The sequence below is a fragment of the Lonchura striata genome, chromosome 3, assembly GCF_050655825.1.
Source record: "Lonchura striata isolate lonStrDom1 chromosome 3, ASM5065582v1, whole genome shotgun sequence".
NCBI classification, from domain to species: Eukaryota; Metazoa; Chordata; class Aves; order Passeriformes; family Estrildidae; genus Lonchura; species Lonchura striata.
The window spans coordinates 63,011,487-63,033,812 of record NC_140705.1 but is presented as its reverse complement, the minus strand read 5'-3'; the positions used below and the strand labels follow the sequence as shown (position 1 = coordinate 63,033,812).

Genomic DNA, 22,326 nt, shown 5'->3' with positions numbered 1-22,326 from the left:
AAAGGGGAAGGAAATCTGGAGACTAATATGAATAAATGGATCTACTTTTTATAGGCATTACACTTCAGAAAACAGTATTTCAGAGACACAGATAGCTCTCAAAGTCCTGCAGTTTGTCTGAAAGAATGCTAACACATGGAAACATGCATTGTTTTACCACAAGTAATACATATGCTGCAACAGCATTCATATAAGGATTATCCAACACTGCAAAGAAAACCATTAGAGAATGTTTCGCCATACAACTGCTTTCTATTTGTCATAAAGGAAAAACACTATGAACTGGGGGAAAGAAACAGCTGGTATTGATGGTTGTCTCATCCTCAGCACCATCAGGAAATAAAAAAATAACCACTTCTTCTACAAGAAGGAATAATCATGTATTGACATAACTTCCCCCACCCCCAACTTGGAAGACAATGGAAAATTAGTTTTAGTTCAATTTATAGCTATCACTGGGTCATTGGAAAGGATTTTAGGGCTCTTTTAAACTTACAATTATATTGGTAGCCACCTTTTAAAATCACAAACCAGAGGACTGCTTTGAAATTAGTCTGTGTAAAGCTGTTGCTTTTGAGTTCAGCTGCACTGCTGTATAAATAGCAAGAGAGAGGCAGGCATGCTGCTGGAGATGCTGGTAAGGATGCTACACATATGTCACTGTGGGGGAGAACTCGTTATTTCAAGTCTCTGCCTTAGTGAGTATCAGGAGCAATAAAGTAGCATGCCTGAAAGGAATGTTCTCCTTTCATATTTACTGTATGAAACTGTATTGGGAGGATAGGTATTCTTATCATGCAGCTTTAAAAACACCACTTAAAGGACATTTAATCATCCTCATTCTAGGCAGGCAAAAGAGGCATTTAGGGTAAGGAAAAGAGGGCTCTGAAAAGACTACAGTTAAAGCAGCACACACAAAAAGGATCGTTTACTTCTTTTCCTCAGGCATGTAAGTAGTCTTTCAGCAGCTTGAAGCCTAGTTAGCTTGCTTTGTGTAAATTCTCTTGCTCTCATAAAAATGCAGCCTCTTTCTGCTTCTGGTAGAGCTTTGCTGCAAAGCTAGATACTCAGATGCTGGCAAATGTCTTGGATAATCTAATACAAAATACTGTCAGAACAGATGGACTACTGCAGCCAACCAAGAGAGGGATTTGCATATTCCGTATACAGTTATTAAGAACTGTACAGTAAGAAAAATAATCATCCTTTCCAGGTATATTTTTTTCTATGGAATCAGTGCACCCCTTTGGTTAAGACAGAGAAAAACATCAAAGTAGACATTACAAATGTTTCTGGAACCATGACATCACCGATTTTAACTGTTGGTCAATTAAACATATCTGGTAACTAAAATCTTCATGCCAAGACATGTAAATAACCAAAGAGATGGGGTATTTTTCTTCTTCTGACACTGTGAAACACACACACACACACACACACACAAACACACATGCAGACAAGACAAAAGGATTGTGCTGGTGGAGAATGAAGCTGTCAGCACTACAGCAAGTATCTAATACTGTCACCCACTGACTTGTAGCTGAGAGCATCTGTATGTGGTATGTCTGTACTGTATTCATAGAGAAAGCTAAATGCACCCCCTTTCACAAGTAGTATAATGCAGATGGGTGTTTTATGTCTGTTCAAAATGTTACTGCTAGAGAAGGTAAATGGCAAAGTGAACCAATGCTGGACTTGCTAACCTCACCTTCTCCTTCCAAAACAAGGAAAGTTAGATTCATTAATTGGGACATTCTGTCCATGGTACATGTACAGTGATGTCTGTAAAATAAAATTAATGGCACTGAATATAAAGGCCACTGAATAAAGGAGGACACTGATGGCTATACCAAAATGCCTGGTGCAGCAGTTCCTGCCCCTTCTCTTGGCACAGACCCCAAAAGAGCCTGGGCACTGCTGGCTGCCCCAGCCAGAGCAGAACACTAACAAAAGGGCAGCATAACAACCCGCTGCAGGATGCTGCTGAGAACAGTGTTTACCTTGGGTTTGTCACCAGAATAGATGTCATTTATGGTCCAGCCTAATATGCTCTGGGAAACTGCATAAATTGACACAACAGCAACAAATGTTCACAACCTCAATACTGCAGGGAAGCCCATCAGGACAAGTCTTTGCACTGGTGTGGGGCCTCTTCTAGTTAGAATGATTCAGAGCCCAAATAAACACAGGATTATGGAGGGCAAGACAGCCCAGCTTCAGACAGATAAACTACACGGCTACATCCTTCAATCCTTCTATGGGATATGGTCAGGGAAGGAATTTTGCATTGTTGTTACTATTACAGGAACACAACTTTGAGGTTTTAAGAAAATTTGTTTTAGAAATGCAGAGTTTATTTTTTTTTCTTTTTTAGAATTCTGAAACTCTATCAGCAAAGCTGTGAGGATTTACTCTTTTTATAGTTCTGTTTTCTGAAGAGGGACAACAGAAATCTGTAGGGAAAATGGTTCAAAAAACCAACCAGAGGCACATTTAAGACTCAGGTATACTGGTAAAATGCTGAGGTGTTTATGATTTTGGTGAAATTCAGAGGATGGTTGCGAGGAGTATTTTACTTGCCATTTACAAATGCACTGTAAAACTCTCATTCACCTCTAGAGTAATACTGGAAATTAAGGATTTTCAAATCCCCTTAAAATCTTTTTTGGACTGCAGCTAGAAGCTAATCCCATTCTAAGGGACAGCTCAAACCTTTGACTAATACACTGATAATGCTAGATTGTCAGAAAACACCTACTTAAATAAATAGCAGTCAGAAGATAGAAGATATCTGCAACACCAAAATCCTTGAACAGAATCAGATCTTTTAAAGAATACCATCCATATGTCAATCTAGTTGCAGGGAAAACGTGTGAGCAGACTGCAGCAAAAAATGCTGCAGAACCAGACATCAGGTTACAGATGTTGAACATTATGAAGTCAGAAGTAGCTGCAAACTGGGTGCATGATAAATATGGCTGAAAGTAGCAATTGTCCTGTCTGCCTTTTGCATTATCCTGTGTCCAGCAGCACTGCAGTCAGTGCCATGTCCACCACAGGAGACCTGTATCTATGCTCTTTTTCTTCTTCATTACCCTGCTATGCTGCAAATTTCTCTTATGGCAAATGCTCTTCACTAATGTGCATGTTCAGTGCAGGTTCCAGCAGCTAGTAAAGTACACCCACTCTGTGGACTCCAGTAGTCACTAGTGTTGCTCATTAGAGAGGACAGGGATTAAGAATGACAAATCTGGCAAAACTGATGGGAAAGAAAGTGTGTCTGTATATAATCCCTGGGGTCTAGCTACTAGCAGCCCTGCTGTGACTCCAGCTGATCTGGTGGCACCAGCAGCTCCTTGCAGAGAATCACATGAAAGGTCCTCTGCATTGAAATGAGCATGGAAAACTGAGGGTTTGTAAAGATAAACAGTGTGTGTGTTGGTGTCACAAAGCAGATGCCTGTTTCAACGAGAACAAAGAAGTAGTCTCTCTTACCTTCTGACTAAACATTTCTAATGTAAGCACTTGTCTCTTATGCCACAGGCACATTCCTAAGGTGTGTTCCTCTGCCTGCTCATGCCCCACCTAGCAATTCTCCTGCAAACATGGTAAACTGGCTAAGTCACTGTGCAGGCACCACAGTTTAGTGCTACAAAAAAACCCCAGAGATGCTTATTCTGTTTTACCCCAGCAATTACAAACTGAGTGATTTTAACAGATACTCAACAAGGAACAGACAACTACACTGGGCTGCTAATGGCAATTTTAAGGAATTTTCACTGTGCTCTATGAAGCATCTGTAATCTCTCAGAGAGGAAGAAAAATATTGCAGGGAATCTTGTGCAACTTTTCAGTACTGCCAGCTAAAAAAAATCCTGCATACTTGCACATATCACTGCCACTCTGAAGGGCAGAATTCTGATGTAAATATCAGGAATTCAGGTTTTCTTGATTCTGTTCATTTCTCTAACCTATCAGCCTCTGGTGAAGTTTATATTCTTGGCATCTGTGTTTTTCATCCTCCCAGTATCAAAAAGCAGATTATACCTGCTTTCTAACACCTGATCTATAGATGCATAGTGCTGGAAACGTACAATTGTGAAAAGGTAGAAACCCAGTGTTAGTCAAAAGGCACAGTAACTTTAAAACAGAGATACTCTCTACAAAGACTGCTAAAGTTCCAAACAGAAGCAGGTGCAGAATTACTTGGCTGAAACAGCTGGGTATTTGTGTGGTATTTCTGTAGGACCAATGGGTATCGGAGACTTTTCTTACCCATGGGATCTGTAAGAATGATTGCTAGCCCTGGAGGGAACTAACTGGAAAAGAGTATCAATTAAGACGCGTTTTTTAATAGAACAGCTGAGTTTCCAAAGATTACAAGGACTCAATTGCCCCCATGTTGCTGAGATGGAATTTTTTCCTCTCAGGCATGTCAACAGAGAGCTTCAACAGTCCCAAATGATACCTGAGACATCAATTGGTACCACCAGGGGTCTGAGCTGCACAGCAAGAAAGCAAATGAAGGACTGACAGTTGAGGTGTCAGTTGTTTCCATACCCATAACTAACATGAGATCCTACAGGTGAGAGTGACCTACTGAAAAAGTGAGATAGGAAAATGAACCTTTATGTCAAGAAGGGGAAAAGAAAGTACATGGGGCAAGAAAATCACAGAACCAAAAAGACTATGAATTGCATCTCTAAGATGTAAAAAAAGGATTGGAAACATGGAAACATGGGGAAAAAGGATTTAAATAATATAAAGGAAGCATAAAATTAAAAGACATTTTTGGAAACCAAGAAGACAGAAACTTTCTGTTTGGATTAAAAAAAACATCAAAATGCCTGTCAGAAGGAGGAATCAAAAGGTGGAAAAGTTGAAGATGATTTCCTCTCCCCTGTTCTGGTGGGGTATGTCTATTAGGAACTGTGGTGGAACTGATAGTCAGGTCTGAGACCCGCTCCTCCTGCAAGACAGGGAGAGAGTCTGGGACATCAGAAGCTGGCCACTGGTGTCTGGGATTGCATTAGTGCAGAGCTCTGGAGAAACACTGACAACCAGGTAACTTAGAACTTCCACAAAAAGAAAATTAGTCTGAGCCAGACCCTAGAGCACTGACACAAAGAAGGGACCGTGGAAAGGTGGAAAGCATTTTGCTGCCTTATTTCATCTGGAGAGTTGGAATGCATGAAGGGAGCTGATGATAACCAAGAGCCAAGAAATGTGAAAGGCCAGTGACAGGTTCTTCCAGAGGTGCTCATCTCTACCACACTTCTGTTTAGGAATCATCTTCTTGTCTGAGGGGGGGAATACAGCTTTGCATATAAGGTACCATCTGAAGAAGACATCTAGAGACAATGGATAATGGCAACAGAGCAGAGAAACCAAGAGCACTTGAAGTAAAACATCTCTAAGTGTCTTGCTCTTTCTGCCATTTTGATCCAACAGTGGCTCCCATTAAATATGTATGTAATAGTTATGTTCTGTAAGACAAGGAAGGTAATTCAGAAGTATGCAGAACTAATTCTTTTTCGTTGCTGTCTCTGGCAGAGAGAAGAATGCTTTACCTTCTCCTTCTCCTGTTACTTTGGTTACTTTACGCTCCTAAATAGTACTGAGAGGGTGCTGCAGTTAAAAAACAACTTCAAAAAGTAATTGCCATCTCTAAACTGGTAGACACTTCACATTCTTACTGTGTCTCAGAATCCCATTTATCACATTGCATTTATTTACGCAGAATTTTTTATGCAGAATTTTCCAGTCTACACAGAGAGACTGGTTCATTGCTGGAAGACACCTGTGAAAACATAACAGCATTTCAATGCTAAAAAAGCAGGAATGTTTAAAGATACTTTGAGCACACGGGTGAAGTTAATGTTTCCTTCCAGTATGTCTGGCTAAGTTCTATGAGGGCACCACATCCGGTGAGCTCAGGCCAGCAGCCAGTGCAGGCTTTCTCTTCTGCTTAATCTCTTCTGTTCCAAAAGACCCAAAGCAGCCAAGGGAGAACCCCAGCAGCTTGGCCTCACAAAAGTTCTTCTAGGCTCTCTCACAAGAAATGAAAATAGTCCAAACCTGGTTGAAGCTTTGAGGTTCTCTCAAGTTTCTGCTTCCTTCTGAAGGATAAACAATAGGTTACAAGAATCTGCTGTATATGTTGGTTATTTAGCCTGCACACAGCAACTCTAGTGTACCAAGGGATTTTAATCTTTGTGCAAATATTATAACCATTTGCAGCAATGCTTTAGAGGAGAAACAAAGAGATTTATTCAGCTGAAACCACAGGGAGAATGTCAATAGGCATAATGAAATTGCTTGATTTGGAGTTTAGTCCGGATACTTGTTCTGATCAAATGAACTGTGGAATGTTTTAAAACAACTCGTTGTTTGTTTTGGGACAGTGTAAGAGAAATAGGGAACGGACTGCTACAGAAATATTTGGGGAGTGACAGGGGAGAAAGACAGAAAATACACTGAACAGGGACTGGGGAGACTTGCAGTTATTCCCAGCCTTGCCAGCAGCTCGGTGGCTGACTGGCTAAGCCACTTCAACAGTATGTCTGGTTTCCCCAGGTATAAGATGATATCACTGTTTTCTAGTGCACTTTCTGTCTTGTAATGGAAACCAATACACTAAGAGGATGGATATTGCCATCACAGAGTTCTCCTGGCATACAGTTTTCTCCCTGGAAGAGACAGAACCACCCTGGAAGCAACATGGAGCTCCTCAGACAACTTATGCCTAAAGCAGATGGCTGAAGCCCTATGTGCCTGCAGGCTGGGGGCCAGGGAACCATCCAGAGAGAGCTACCACAGTGGGATACTGGCAGTCCACAATTTAAAATAGAAGCCAAGGAAAATCCTCAAGCAGTGCAACATGAAATGTGCTCAGCACAGACATGAAAGATGAAAATCAAGGTAAAAACTTGTCACCCTTAGTGAACAGATTGGTGAAAGTCATAAACTTCTTTTAATGTATTAATTGAAGAATTCTTTTTAGGATAGATGCCAACTGCATTCTCAGTTTACTCCACCAAATGCAACTACAGTTGATGTTTTCAAGCATGAAACATCTTTTAGAAATGGTCACAAATGTAACCTTTACATTTTGTAAATGCTTTCTTGAGGCAGAGGATTCCAATGGCAGAGCACTGTTTCATTACAGATGCTGAAGGAGCACAGTTCCACTCACAAACTTCTCTGTATGTAATTGTCTGTTTCTTGGCTTTCTCTGTGCCTGAACTTCTAGCTCATTTCAAACCCATCCAGACAAGCTATAGATTTTTGCTTCTGTTTCTGAAAACTCCAGAAAAATAACCAAGAACTGAAAACATAATTAAAAATAAATAAATAAATAGATGCAACATGCAAGGTAGAATAACTTACTGAAATCATCATCAATATATGAGATGATTTCACATGTAAAGCACCAAAATTAAGTTCTGCCAGACTATTTTAAAACATATTATTTCTCTATGGAGGAAAAAAAAAAAGGGGGGGAAATACTTTTATCTGTGAAGTTATAATATGGGAAAAACTGATTTTTTTTAATAAACTAAAATAACACAATTTAAATCACAGAATTCTGCAGAATGTCTGAAAGATCTCACAAAATTCAGATTGCTTCATCAGCTTTGAATTCACTATTACCAAGTGGGAAGGAGACAGCCACATTTATACTACTTCAGGCAGTTCTCCTTCCTAATAAACCAAACTTACCTGGGTTTATTAGCTATTCCATATATTCTAAAGGAAAGTTCCCTTTCCTTTAGAATATATGGAATAGCTAATCAACCCAGGTAAGTTTCTGCCAATCAAGTAACGCTGATACTTAAGGGGTTGCCAAAACTGAACTGGAAAACAGGCTTTCCACTCTTGATGCAATCCTTGGCAGATTCAGGAAGTTATCCATGAATTGATTTACTCCACTAAGTAATTACTCACAAGCCAATAAATATGCCCACTTCAGTTTTGCTTTGGTGAACATCCTGGAAGAGATGACCAAATCTGAAGGAAAGCATTAAAGTCCAGACACCTTACACCCCTGCAGATTTTCATTGTACCAGTACACCATTTTCCAAACACCCTCTTCCCTTTAACAGATGGAAGTCAACAGATTAAAGGTCCCAGCTTCCCAATGCAAGAGATGGCAAGGAGGCACACACATATTTGGAACTGAAATAGGCTATCAGACTGTATTTGGTTTCATGAGCACTGGTGATATTATTAGTCAAGTAATGATAAGCAGTGATAATGAACAGTGGATGGAATACAGTTCTGATGAGCCATACCTAGCTCCTTTTGTATGTTGTCAGGGATTCCTGTAATAGTCTTTCTCCTTTTGACTTTCTTCGGCCGTCTTACCACCGTGTCTGTGTAAATTAGAGACCGCCGAATGCTGGCTTGGCGGTCGAAATTCTCCCCTAATACATGGTAGAACAAGCAAAGCAACATTACTTCCAAGCACACTGACATCATGCACTTTCTTCCACTAGTTTTGTTGTAGAAATGGAAAAAAAGGCATTAATAAATGGTGTTAGCTTGGTCCTACAATGAAGGTTTACACTGAAGGAAGATACAGCATACTGTCACAGTAAGGCTTTAGACACAAATATCTATTACACAGTACTACATGTTTTAAAAGGAATTTTGACTTCCTGAGGCCAATTCATATTTGGTGAGAGCAGCTCTAATTCCACAAGCAAAGAGAATCCTTGCTTTTTCTGGGGTTTTGTTAATTTATTTTTAAGTAATGAGCTGCAGAAAAAGCAAATGTGCTCATGAAAATGAAGGATCACAGTGGCTTATGCAGGAACAGACATTGCTATTGGCAACAGCTATTACAATGCCTTTGCACAGCTCCATCATTAATTCGCATGAGGCCCTTTTTTTCATTCCAAGTTCCTCTGAACCTGTCAAGTGTACCGCATTTCTGGTGTTGATCTTTTAATGCGAATACAAATAAGAACTACGGAGCACACAGAGATCAAACTGATCTTGTGGACTCATACATATTTCAGGGTGAAAGCTGCTTAAAATTGAAACTCTGCAGATGATTATAAAAATATACAATGCCAGGAGCTAAAAAAAATGTGTAAGTGCATTTTGCCAGACAAAGCCTTATGATGACCATGTGCTGTAACATAATGGGACCCAGAAGCACCACTATCATAAAGCAGCTTTTATTTAGAAATTCACTTTTGTTTAGAGGTTTATAATCTGGTCATTTCAATAGCAGTAAGATAAAGACTGCACTATAGAGCATGAACTAATTCTCCACCACTTTTAAACTTTAACAGATACCCCCTGTAGCTCACATGTAAGGTCCCTTTATAAAAGTTTAAGCATTTTAAAGCACTGCTCAATGTCTTTTAGATCATCCATTTAAAACTTAAAGGCAGGAAAATACTGAAATGCATTGTACATGTTTTTTTCCATTCTACACTTTTTTTGAAAATTGATGACCAAATTATTTACCTCTAAAAAGTGATTAATGCACGGCAACTAATACATCATAAAAATTACCCCTGTCTGACTGCACATCAGTACGATGTGTGTCATGCGAGTAGCACAGAAAACCTCATTACCTCTGTAACAGTTAAAGATACAGTCATATATTGAAGTATAGCATGTGGACTTGTGAAAATGCAAGGAAAAAAATGTAGCATTTTCATTTACCATGTTGTAAATATAAAGACTCTTACTCTGTTTGACCGGAGCCTTGACCACAGGCTGCACTTTTGCTGAGTGGAATCTTTGCAGTTACAAAATGTCAGTTTCATCCAACTTTTGGATTGACTGAAGTCAGATTAAGGGAGGAAGGCAAACCCATGGGAACTACAAAATTAAGAGCTATGGATCCCACTGGCTTAGTGGTAGTCCTGAAATATCCTGTCTCGGGCAGCACCACTATTAGGATGTTACAACTCATATGGGGCAAAAGTCAGGACATCAGGTTATTCTGTCCTGTAGGATGATAAAAATAATTCTAAACACATTATACAAATCAAACAGATTTTAAGGATAAAGGTTTGCATCTCTGAACATATCTCTATCCACTCAAAGGCCAACAATCATGCCCAAAATGGTGAGTTGCAAGAAAACTGTAACGTAGCTTTGAATAAAGCCCTGGGATAAAATGTAAGTGGTAAGCACAGGGTGCAAACAAGGAAAGAGTCTTTTAAATGAAGCCTCAGACAGCACAAACAGGATGGTCATGGGAAAATGTTACTGCGTCAAATGACCCACAGTAATTTGTTCCAAATGAGCAACCTAAAAGCTAATTCAACCAATCCATCTTTAATGGCTTTTGATACACAAAGGCCACTATGTAAATCTGTAGCATTTCAAAATAGCAACTTCAGTGAAATCCAACAAGCAAAACCAGAATGTCTCAGTATTTTTTTTCTTCCTTCACTGTCATCTTTTTCATTTTAGAAAATATCAATGCTAAGTATATTTTACAGATTTAGGAATACTTTTCTCCTTCTCTTATAGGTTTGTAATACATCATCTAGGTATTCCTTATATACTTTATTAAGTTGTCCCTCATGCAGTATACTCAGTTTCCTTGGATTCACAGAAAATATTTAAGTATGCACTTAAATCTCAATGAAGTCAGTCAAGCCGGACTCAAGCAAATACTTAAATATTTTGCAGGATCCAGCCTGGCAGTGAGCACCTCCACCATTACCAGACTCCTCCATCTGTAAAGAAAGTTAGGTCCGGAAAGCCCATGAACACACACCATTATATATTTTTTATATATATATATATATATATATATATATATATATATACACATATATATCTTTTAACCCACAGGATATATAAATGCAAAGACTGGCCACCACTGAAAAATACAGTCTATCCCCTTCCAGAATAAACCTCCACCCAAGCTGGAGAGACCAAAACTGCTTCCAAATCTGGATGTCAAGTCAGCAGCTGGTAAGCCTAATGCAATGCCCCTGCACCTTCAGGCTATCCAACAGATTTTTATGACTACTGTATTAGTTGCAATCTGTTCACCAAAGAGCCCTGAAAGTTGAACTCATGGAGCATTTATTGCACAGACACGTGAGAGGCCTTTGTAGCAGAATCACCACTAATGCACTGCTGAAAACGTTATCAATTGCCAGCAGCCTCTTCAGAGGTTAACCTTTTATTTCATGCCAGGAGTAATAAAATGGAAGTTTTTTGACCTCTCTTCTGGGAGAGTAAGGAAAAGAGAGTGTGAAGGGAAAAGCCAAATCGAAACAAAAATCCTCAATGGTTTGTTCTATGTTATGTTGAACAAACGGCACTGGATTTCTTGTCAGGTTTTTTCCTGCCTCGTGCAGTAACATAAGGAACTTCACAAAATAAAATTACTCTGTATGTGGGAGAGCAGAGGAAGGGAGCAGATTGTGACTTTTTAAAAGGAACAAGGACAGCAGCTTTTTCTGTATGTCGTGTGGGGCTCACATGCTTGCTTTGTTTCACAGTGGCAGTATGATTATTTCAAGGGAAGGGGAATGGTGGATCCAGGAGACCAGATCACATGGTGCAAGAGCAGTCTTCCTTTCATGCCCTGCCTTTCTACTGCTTCCAATTTCCATGTTTAGAAGGTAGTAAGTGCTCAATCATACACTCCAGAAAAGTGAGATGTAATATGCATGTGCACCATTTCAATCGTAAAAGCTGGGAACTGCTGAGTTTTCTGAGTCCTGGCTAATCAATCCAGGGGACACAAATTTTGCTACACTGATCAAATTATGCAGGTTGAAGTCATGAGTATAATTTATCCAAACAAGGTAATGTTCCACATGATACTGAATAAATTCTATGAGTTATTTGATCCCTTTATCTCATTTTTCTTTTCATGTGTTTACTTCTCCCATATCTTTTGCAGTATGCAGGGTCATTAAATCAAAAAACAGATTACTGTTTCTCTAAGTATACTGTGTTCCTGCAATCACAGTATCCAAAGCTTATTGATTATGTCAGCTTATCCGCTGTTCCCATAACTTGGTCTTCTGCATCTGTACCCTGAATTCCCTAGATAATATCAACTGGCCTAGTAACATTTCAGCACTGCATGTATTTTCCTTTTATTAGTTTTTCAGAGGTGGAGTATTCACCATTTCATGTTGTCTTCATCTGTTTACTTCAAATACTTTCTGCTATTGAAGGAATAATTTCTTGTTGATTTCTAAGAGCATGCTCACGTTAGAGCTGTCCTGTTCCTATACTACTAGGATATTTAAATACTATTAAATAATACTTATTAAAATACTAGTTTATTAAAACTACAAGTGAAAAAAAGCATTGGTAGTCATGAAGGGAAAGATAATCTAATTTACTTTCAAAACAAAACCAAACATTGCAAACGATTGATTGTCAGAGTAAGCATGGAGTCAGAGCACACCATATGGCATTTGAAATAAATTGGATATTGAATATCATCCTGGCTTTGGCAGGCAAGCAGGCAGTTATTTGAATTAACTAATAAGTTATTTGAATTAACTAATAAGATACAAGCTTGATATTGTGCATAAAAAATAGGTTATTAAACTGAAGTGATAATGCCATCTTTGACATCTTTCTATTTTACCCACAACGAAGTAGCTATCCTGCATTAGGCTTTAATGTAATTTAACTCCTCAGAGTGAGAGTTCTGCAGCTGTAAAATCAAAGAGCATTTTCAAAATGAAGAGTTAATACACAGTTCATAACTAGAAGATGTGGACTATGATTATGTAAGTGGACTGTCTTACCTTGACTATTGTTCAAAGGTGTAGACTCATTAACTTTTGCTGTTCTAACCCTACTTTCCTTGACACCTGAAACTTTTGTTGCTGATAAAAATGAGACCCTAGAGCTTCTTTTCGTGATTTTTGTAACATTTAGTCTTTTGAACACAGAAGTTCCTGACAACCTTCCTTAAATAAAATTCCTAGAAGAAAATCTTTAAATAATATCAACATTGGATAAAACTTAATTTTCAATTACGTGTCCTCAGTGCAGTATTCAGCAAAACACTACTATTTATCAGCTCTCTTTTTGCACTTTGTGAATATTTAATGTTGTTTCAAACCCACATTTTTTAACTATCTCCATTAATGACAGTTTTAAGGGATTTTGATATTTTCTAATTAAGTTCAGGTTGACTATTAAATGCAAAATGGTTTTCATAGAAAGGTGTAGTAAGTAATTTAAGATTCATGCATTGAATATATGAGTGTCCAAAGACTAGCCAACTGTACGGATCCCCTTTCATCTCTGCCCTCTCTCATCAGTGTAATGCAATTAGTGAAATTAAAAGCCTACCAGTCACATTAATAGGAACCACATCTGTTTGGACAGCTTGTGCTTGTTGTCGCATTTTCTCTTCTGGTGTTGGCAGCGGGAGAGACTTAGTCCAGTTGGTTTGGGTGTTGATATCTGATAATTCATTTGTAGCCGGACTTTTAGGCCTTTTGATGGTAATAAGTTTTTCTTCTTCATGGGGAGAGACAGGACACTACAAACAGAAATACATACAACACTGTGAGTTTACTACTAAAAAAATAGGACTATGGTATTACTAAGGTGTTGCTGCTGTAGTCAGCACTGATTGCTTGTGGAGCAAAACATGTCTTCACAAATATCACACTTTGACCTACATAAAGAGCAGTTTTGAAATACACCAAAAAATGCACAATAAAACATCTAGTTTGTATTTTTTCAAGACGTTTGATTAGTCTAAGGAATATATACCAACAAAGGAGAAAGGAGTGCTGTTGCACATAGCAAAGCACTGTAACTACATTTTACACACTGACACTGCAGAGATTAACGTCTCTCTCCCTGCACCAATGTTTGCCTTCCCTTCCCTTCTGTTCTCACCTCCCCATGCCCTATTATAAGAGATTTGAGCACTGCTTTGTTCCAGCTGCACTAGGTTGTACAAATGCCTAAGGTTTCAGCAAGAATCCTGTTATCAAAAGACAGATTTTAGTAGAGCTCAGTAAAAGAACCAATCAGCATAGTCCACAGAATCATCAGCCATGGATCAGTAAGGAAAGCAATTAAGTTTGCTTTGGACTTGGAGAAACTCATGCCACAGTTCAAGGGGTTACTCGTTTTTCAGTGGTAAATCACTTAATATTATTCATAGCCACAGAGCTGTAATTTTAAAAGTCAGTTCTTCTGAAAGTGGCACTCGGAGGCACACTCAATTCTATGAAGTGTTTTATTTAAGAAAAAACAAAACAAAACAAAACAAAAACCAAACCAATAAAATAAAAATCTTTCTGCACAAGAAAAAGAGGTTTCAGCAGCTTGTGCAAATCACTCTACCAAACTTATAAGCCAAAAAAAAACATTTCCTCTTGGGGAGTAAATCTGTTTTCATTACTAAGTTTTTGCTTGCATGCCAGTAATGGCAAAGAAAGACATAGAGAAGCTTCTTACTGACAGGACAGTACTTGTCCATCACTAGGGCTTCTAGCAGGTGGTCACAAACCCAAGTGAATGTGAGAGAAGCAGCAAGGCACTCCAGGGAATCCCAAGAACAGGAGAGGAAGGAAGACCTGGAGGGAAACCAACCAGTCTTCTTCTGCCCCCAGACAAAACAAGAGAACATGGAAGAGGAGTTGCATTGCATTTGCAGCACTAGCAGATATTTCTCTGCAACCTCCCAACTCCTCTGCTTCAGAGGAGTTTGCTTTGGGACGCTCCTCCCTACCACCAGACCAGAATTACCCCCCTCTTTTCTTTATTACTCTCTCCCTTTGGAAAATGAAACACTACTCAGAACAGGGTTGTCAGTAGTGGGCCACTCCCTCTTCCCCCCTCATTGCTGCACAGGCATGGAAGGAAACATCACAGCTATTTATAACAGATGGATTTTTTATTATTGTGGGTGTTCAGTCCAAGTGATCTGTTTTCTCTTGAAGATGAGTGCTACAAAAAAGACATGCCTAAACACTGTACTGCAACCACTGTTAATCATTTCTGATTTTAATTTCTTCCTGTTACTATGAGGAGTTCCCACTGTTTATAAATAAATAACCATTTATTTATTCTGTTATAGTTTGACTCTATATTCTTTAGGACAGAGTCCAACACTTTATTAAATAAAAAATAAAAATAAAAGCAACTTCCAGGCAAAAAGCAAAATAAAAGTAAAACCTCTTCAAACAACACTGATAAAACATTTTAGTCAAAGAAACTATTACTAATATTATTCTGTGGTTTAGAACCACACTTCAAAATATGGGAGCTCTTCTTCAAGGAAATAATAGATTTCTGACAGCCTTCAATTTTTTTCCTAGAGGGACTGTGGAAGGGATAGATGCTGCTCTGCAGGTAAGGGCTCAGCCCAGTGAAAGCCCTGGCAGTTCTATCAATACAATCTTCCTGGAAAACATCAATATTTTTTCAGGCCTCTGCTGTTTCTAAAAGGCTCTAAACCCAAGTAATAATATGATGTGCTTATCTTTTTTTTGAGAGTGTGTCCATACACTGTACACATACAATGTGGGCACATACATATGTACTTACAAACACAAGTACTTTCCCACCTCAAATTACCCAAATTCATAAACACCTTCATTAACTTAAGAAATCTGGGACAGGAATGCTACTGAAGAAGGAAAAGCTGCCTCCAGGCCATGCTTCCCCCAGTTAGCTTTAAAGTGATTGAGAGAAAGGGTTTGTAAGGAACATGGCAGGGGGGTTATGGCCCATCTGCCACAGCAGGCATGTGTATATGCACTTGAAGAAATAAGCAAGGGTTGAGGCAAAGAAGTGTTGCTTACCATGTTCTACAATGAGCTTTTCTCCACCTGAATCAAGGAGACCAAGGGAGACACCTCAAGCATAATTTTGCAGCTTGTTTGGGATGAAAATAGGCACCAGTGACCTTCAAATACACTGCTTACTTGATACCATCAGTATGTGTCACCTTCAGACTGCACTGCAGTGCCAGGTCTCAGCTGCCATAGAGCAGTCTCTAAGGGCCACCCCAGTACATTAAGTGGCAGAGATACTGGTTATAAAGCCATCCTTCCTTTTCAAAGAAATTATCCAAGCCAAGCAGAAAAGGTTTTTTGTTACAGCATACAAATAGAAAAACTAAAGTAGTAAAGCATCTGCTACAAGGGAACCTTAATTATTCAAAGAATGTAGAACATCAATCAGAAATTTTGCAGAATTAGAAGTTGATAAAATTGGGGACAGATGGGAGCAAGACAGACAGAAATGAGTCAGGTTATATGAGCATATAACCAATGAGAAGCAACAGAAAACCTAATGGTGCAGTTGAGTTCACAGCAGTGTCAGTGAGAACAACCTCCTGCCACAGGACACACATATGTACTTCTACAAAACAATTCAGTAGAAAAGGTGGAAGTGGTTTTGGGTGTAGGAATAAATGTTCACATTTCAACTGTAGGTACATTTTCCGTGGATCCTGAAGAAACATGACTGTCACTACTTTTTTCCAAAGTACTCTTAGTGATAATGGTACACGTGACAAAGCTGTACACAGCTTTATTACACATAGAGGAAGGGCAGCAACTCATCTTTCAGTCTTCTTCAGACAGAAATTATTCACCTATATAGTCAGGATGAAAAAGAGATTTATATATTTTTAGCAAATATTCCCAGATTTACAGCACGGAAGCTCGCTGGAAGAGGCAGTGAATTGGTCCTGTGTGACAGGAATGTCTTCTCCAGTCAGGTCTGTTACACTGGAAGTAGAACAAGGCATAGCTGATCATAAACTCTATGTTCATAAATTGGCCCAATTTCTAAAGTATCTCTGAGTCTTAATAACTTTACTGCTAGTCTTAAACACCCAAATCTCTAGAATGAGTTGTTACACTCATCTCCACAGAAAAATTTCCTGGAATTCGTTCTTTTTCATGGACAAGGTAAGGGGTAAAGGTGGGATGTGAAAGCAGCAGCCTTGGACCTTGCAGTGTTTCTACAAACATGTTCTAGCAGGGGAAAAAGCATGAATCTTCAAACAGGAGTAAAAATAAGAATCCAGGAGAAAAATGGCCTATAAATATCCTGTAGACAAGCTATATGGCTCGGTAAGCTGGAGCCTCTCTGACGCCTTGTTGACATATTGTCCCCCAGCCAACTCAGCTGCTGAGATACAACAAAAGAGTTTCACTATCTCAGCACTTTCATGCTATTTGAGAGGTCCCAGATGACAAATGAGTTTATGCTATGTATCTTGCAGCACTCTCTGCCTAAATAATCTGCTTCTTTTAAATCCTTTTTATATAACAGGGGTTTATACTACAGTATCTAAAAAAAGACGGAACCTCCAGGAGGAGAACTTAATCCCTACAAATTTTACTTTTCAGCAAAGAGACTTCAAACTTCTAGTCATTACTGTCTACTAAAATCACTTCTAAAATTATAATTTATCAGAAAAACAAAATAGAGGGAAAAAAGCCCCAGTGTTGCAGACAGCAGCCATGCAAGTTCAGCTGTCTGTTATATGTGCCAATATCCTATTTCTGCCTCCAATGTTTTACTAGGTTTGATTGCTTCAAGAGCCATTTTCCCAACACCAAGAGATCAAGACAATAACAGGGAAAAGAAACCCAAGACCCAAACCTAGCCAACTGAGAATGACACTTCACATGCCTAATTCAACCCATGGGTTTCACACGCTCTCATGGAATACTGCCACATTATAAATTTACACTTTAGATAAATTTGTCATTAGACTTGATTTGGTGTCCTCTAGACCAAGGTCACCAGTCTATTTCCCACAGTTTTCACAGAATATTCCATTTCATTACTTCTACACACCGATCTCCAGTTGCACTAGCAAACACTGCTATCCTACTGAATTCTTCACTTCATAACCTTCATTGTGTCTCAGTAAAGAAAGAACTTTTTGCCAGTGAAATTACTGACTATCAAGCAAATTATTACCTTAACAAGCACTGCTGAAATGTTCTTTTCTTCTTCCTCTACTCTGTGGTAACGGGATGAAAAACACAAGAAGATCTGTACTGTTTGGAGCTCTAAAAGCTCTATCTGCCTTAAGACAAAGGCCAATGAATTGTGTCAAGGTAAAATTTAAATGTGAAGATACATAGAGCAGATACTTTTTCCTGAATATTCTCTCAGCACTGGATGGATTCCTCGCCCTTCAAGAATGTACCCAGTTGCTTTCTAAACCTGTGTAAACTTTTACCACCCATAATTTACCCCTTACCATGCACAGTCTGAGTATGCGATGAGTGAAGAATTACCCTCTTTTCTTTGTTCAAAGACTTTCTGTACTCACTTCCTTATGCTTTGGCATTTCATGTATTATGAGCTGCTGTTTCAGCTCAGTAAATGGCACAGTATTTAAAAAATCCAAACCCCTGGAAATGGTATAAAATGCATGTGCTCCTTACAAGAACAGTCCCATGCAACTGTAGCAGAGAGGCAGGGAGGCCACCTTAGGACACCACCACTCAGAGGTATCTTCAGCTCTGTCAGACCTTATGCCTCAGGCCTTTTCAGGCATTCCCACCTCCAAAACTGAAGCTCAACTTTACCTCCTCTTAGTAGCAAGTAAAGGTTTGCATTAGACTTCCTCAAATCAATAGTTAGTGCACTTGTTTTCACTTATAATACTAAACAGTTATGTGCAGATATTGGAGAGATAACTAACAGTTCAGATCATCACAGTGGCAAAAATATACTTTCCCCACATCCCACAAGTCACCCACCCTCCCCCCAATAAAGGAAATAAGTGTTTTTCACCCAAAGCATAATTATCAAAGCAAAGTTCATAAGCCAAATTGCATGACATATGGAAAAACAACATGAGGTTTGGGTGCACATTTTCATAAATAGAATAAATAAATAATATATGCAATACTGCACACCTGGGAGCAGGTATTCTCTGTAGCTCACTTTTATCATTCAAGAAAGACACATTCCTCCAAATTAGTAGAAATTTTCCTTGGCTAATTAGAAACCAATTAAGCACCCAATTAAATAAAACACAATGTCCATTTGGGGAAGGGTTTCAAAGGAGACAAATGTTAATAGATAAAAAAGGGAATACAAAATTCTGTGAACCAAGTAAATACAGGATACTGTACAGCAGACAAAAAGGAGTACAGAGGAACACAGAAGAAACAAACTTGGTATGGGACTTTTCTTTTTTTAATTGCTTTTTTTTCTAAGCAGAAAAAAGCAGCAGGTAAAAACTGAAAGCTAAGAGCAGAGTAAGATTGCATATATGCTAAATGCTACAGGTAACATCAAGCTGCAGATATGGCAGCTGGATGGTCCCATTTGTGGGCAAAGTACCTTGTTTTTCCAGGGAACCAAGTTACAGCAGGCGCTAATGCAAGACTGAGAGATGCAGTCTAACAGACTAGACTGTTGAGTGAGAGAAAAAGAAACAAAGAGAATGAGTGGTAAAAAGGGAAGGAAAAAGAAGTAAGAAAAAAAACACACAAGAGACAAATACAGTTAATATATACTTGCATATATTTCAGAACATAAGGAGAACTGGACTTTGAATGTGACATTTCAAACATCTTTCACACTGGTGAAACAGAGTAATACTGAAGGACTGGAATAGCTCCCAAGTTGTGTCATCAACAGCAGCATGTAAGATACAAGAAAGGAGAAGACTGGTCACAGTACTGAGATGCAAAATCCAGGTAAATCAATTTAGTCACCAACAAACTCAATTACAATCAGTACTACACTGGAGCTTGGCCTGTGCTCCATTAATTTAACTTGTGAGAATCGACACTAAAAGGACAGATCCAAACACTTAATTTTCTATCAACTTCCACTCAGAGAATCCCTCCTTCTATGTTTTCTAATTTTGTTAATTCATGTTTGAGTTGGGCCTTCTTCTCCTTAGGGTTTTCTCTTGGAACAATACATGTTCTGCTTATCTTAGACATTTCCTAAGACACTGAACCAACGTGCTTGGTGGTGTGCCTATTACCCTCTGCTGACAGACATCCACCTCCACAAAACCTGAAAATGCTTGTGGATTGACACCTAACAATGGTTTCATATTGTCTCCATTGTAGACAGACAAGCAAAATATCTGGCTATGGTTTTCATTTTTAGAAGCAGACTAAAAATAACAGGGAAAGCTGTTTTCCTTTCTGATATCACCCACTCTTTTTAACTGTAAGCTGGCAATTGTATCAACCAAGAAGTTTATGATCTGTAAAGAGGTATTCATCCACACATCATTATTCTGCTGTTCTCAAATTTCGATTATTAAACACTGCATACATAGAATTTAAATGTTGGCTTTTTTTTCTTTGAATAGACAACATAGCTTTCATCTAGTGGTAAGGAGTTCACATTTTGAATCATAGGATTTTTTGTGACCCCAGTTCCCCACTGTTACCGAAGAACTCTCCTGGCAGCTAAAATATGACCCCCTCAAGGCATAAGACTTATTAGAATTACTTGGCTCTTTACCAGTAGGATAATAATTCAAGGTCAGAAATTTGTTGTGGTAAACATTCTAAAGAAAGATTAAACATTTACAACATGAAAAAAAAAGTGCCAATCAAACAGAGACACTGGTCAGAAAAGTCCACAAAAGAAAGTTATACAATATTAATGGAGAATCATACTACAGTTTACAAGAAATTTATGTCTTTGTGACCTGGAAATAAGAGTGGCAGGGTTAAGGCTAAGGTTCTGAAAAACTCAGTAACAGCCAAGACTGTCAGTATGGCAGCTATCTTTCTCCACAGCTCTGAAGCATCCTTTCAGCTACAATATTTAAAGGAATCTATTCCAATTTGAAATGGGAAGTACTATCCTATATTTAAAGCATACTTAGTTGCATTAATTTTCTCCAGAATGCACAGAAATTGTTAGCAACACATTATGTTAACACTCAAAAAACCCTTAACCAAGAAAGGATGACAGCTCTCTGTCTCTTAAGAATCCTCACCCATGCTTATATACATTCATGCAAATTGTTTAAACAAAAGTGTGTTTGTATTTTTTTTAAATGTTATGTTAGTTTTACATGTGCAGATGGTTATATGCTGCACAGTACTGGCCAGGACAAGCTGGTATGTATGCATTTATGGGCAGTACATTAATACCAACAAACAAGGTGTTAATACTTTCCCAACCAGAAATCATAATTCCAATGATTTCAGCAAGGTTTTGCAAATTACCATTATAATGTATTCCACAGTATGAATGTGCTTTACATTCTCGGCTCACTGCCAGTACATACCACACACAGCTAAACAAGATCCTCTGACACTCCCTGCCAATACACATATAAAATGCAATCACCACCTGGACAAGAGACTCTACATATTCCACAACACTTCTTATTAAGTGACTAAAACCCACGTAGGATAAAACTCAAAACACTCTACCCACTGAAGTGCGTTCTCAGGGTCTGCACATTTTGCTGATAAAAATTATTTGGCCCATACTATTCAAAGAAATTAAACTGTGTTACAGTCAAGGATATCCTCCCACTCTCAAAGCAAGAGCTGGTTTTGGCAAAGTATTCTACAATATCTATCTTGAAAATGCCAGGAACTCTAGCATTTCAGTTTTAGGCAGGCACACACCCCAGCAACAACATCCCAAACCACTACACCAGAGTCAAATTTTCCTTCAGAGCCCACAAGCAGAACAAGACAAAGACAGGAGAGCAGAACTTTTCTTCTTCAGAGCAGTAACACAACTTACTAGTTCCTTAATTGAAATCTATATAAATTTATGTACAAAGCAATATGGCTTCATAACTTTCTTAAAACTTGTGATCAACTGTTCCTTCTTTTTATTTAATTTATTTCTAGATTCTAAGAGTTGAGATGTGGGGATATAAGCAGGAAAATCATGAAGTAAACTGAAAGAAAGGCAATAAACCAAATTTAGTGGACAATCTTCATTTTCTGGATGCCTTTACCAAACAGTTGTGATGCATTAGGACAAAGCCCCTACCTAACTGAATAACCACCTCTATTAGCAATTCAAAGTGTGCACCTATCCAAGTTACAATTCAAGCATACTGATGGCTGCTAAATAGCTCTTCCTGCTACTTAGCAGCTACCCTTGCTGGCGTTTTCCCTCCAAAACATTACCAAACCCCTTCTTTCACACTCTGAATATGCCAGTGGGAACTTATCACTGCATGGGTAGAATTGCGAATTTTAAGACATCGCGAAAGTCAGATGAACTACTGTTACTGAAATTCAAAGAAACAAACATCTTTATGATCCTCAAAAAATCCTGCCTTATTTGAACAGTGTTATGGCAGGCAATTAAACTGCACCACACAAGTATTTTTTCCAGTGCTTCTCTCCCCACTATTAC

General features: G+C 38.6%; 1 protein-coding gene across 14 annotated transcripts in view; it reads right to left on the bottom strand.

Annotated features, from left to right (window-relative positions):
- The window catches only part of NHSL1 (NHS like 1), a 180,379-nt gene that overhangs the window by 15,672 nt on the left and 142,381 nt on the right, over nt 1-22,326 (bottom strand). For 8 of the 14 annotated variants that reach the window (XM_085575313.1, XM_085575304.1, XM_085575305.1 and 5 more), the window contains exons 4-6: nt 19,306-19,377; nt 13,312-13,504; nt 8,295-8,426 (exon numbers count right to left, since the gene is read on the bottom strand). In XM_085575313.1, the coding sequence (XP_085431439.1) occupies nt 8,295-8,426; nt 13,312-13,504; nt 19,306-19,377 (397 nt within the window). The remainder of the gene's footprint in view (nt 1-8,294; nt 8,427-13,311; nt 13,505-19,305; nt 19,378-22,326) is intronic. The other 6 variants (XM_021553097.4, XM_021553103.4, XM_021553105.4 and 3 more) reach the window with 3 other exon arrangements.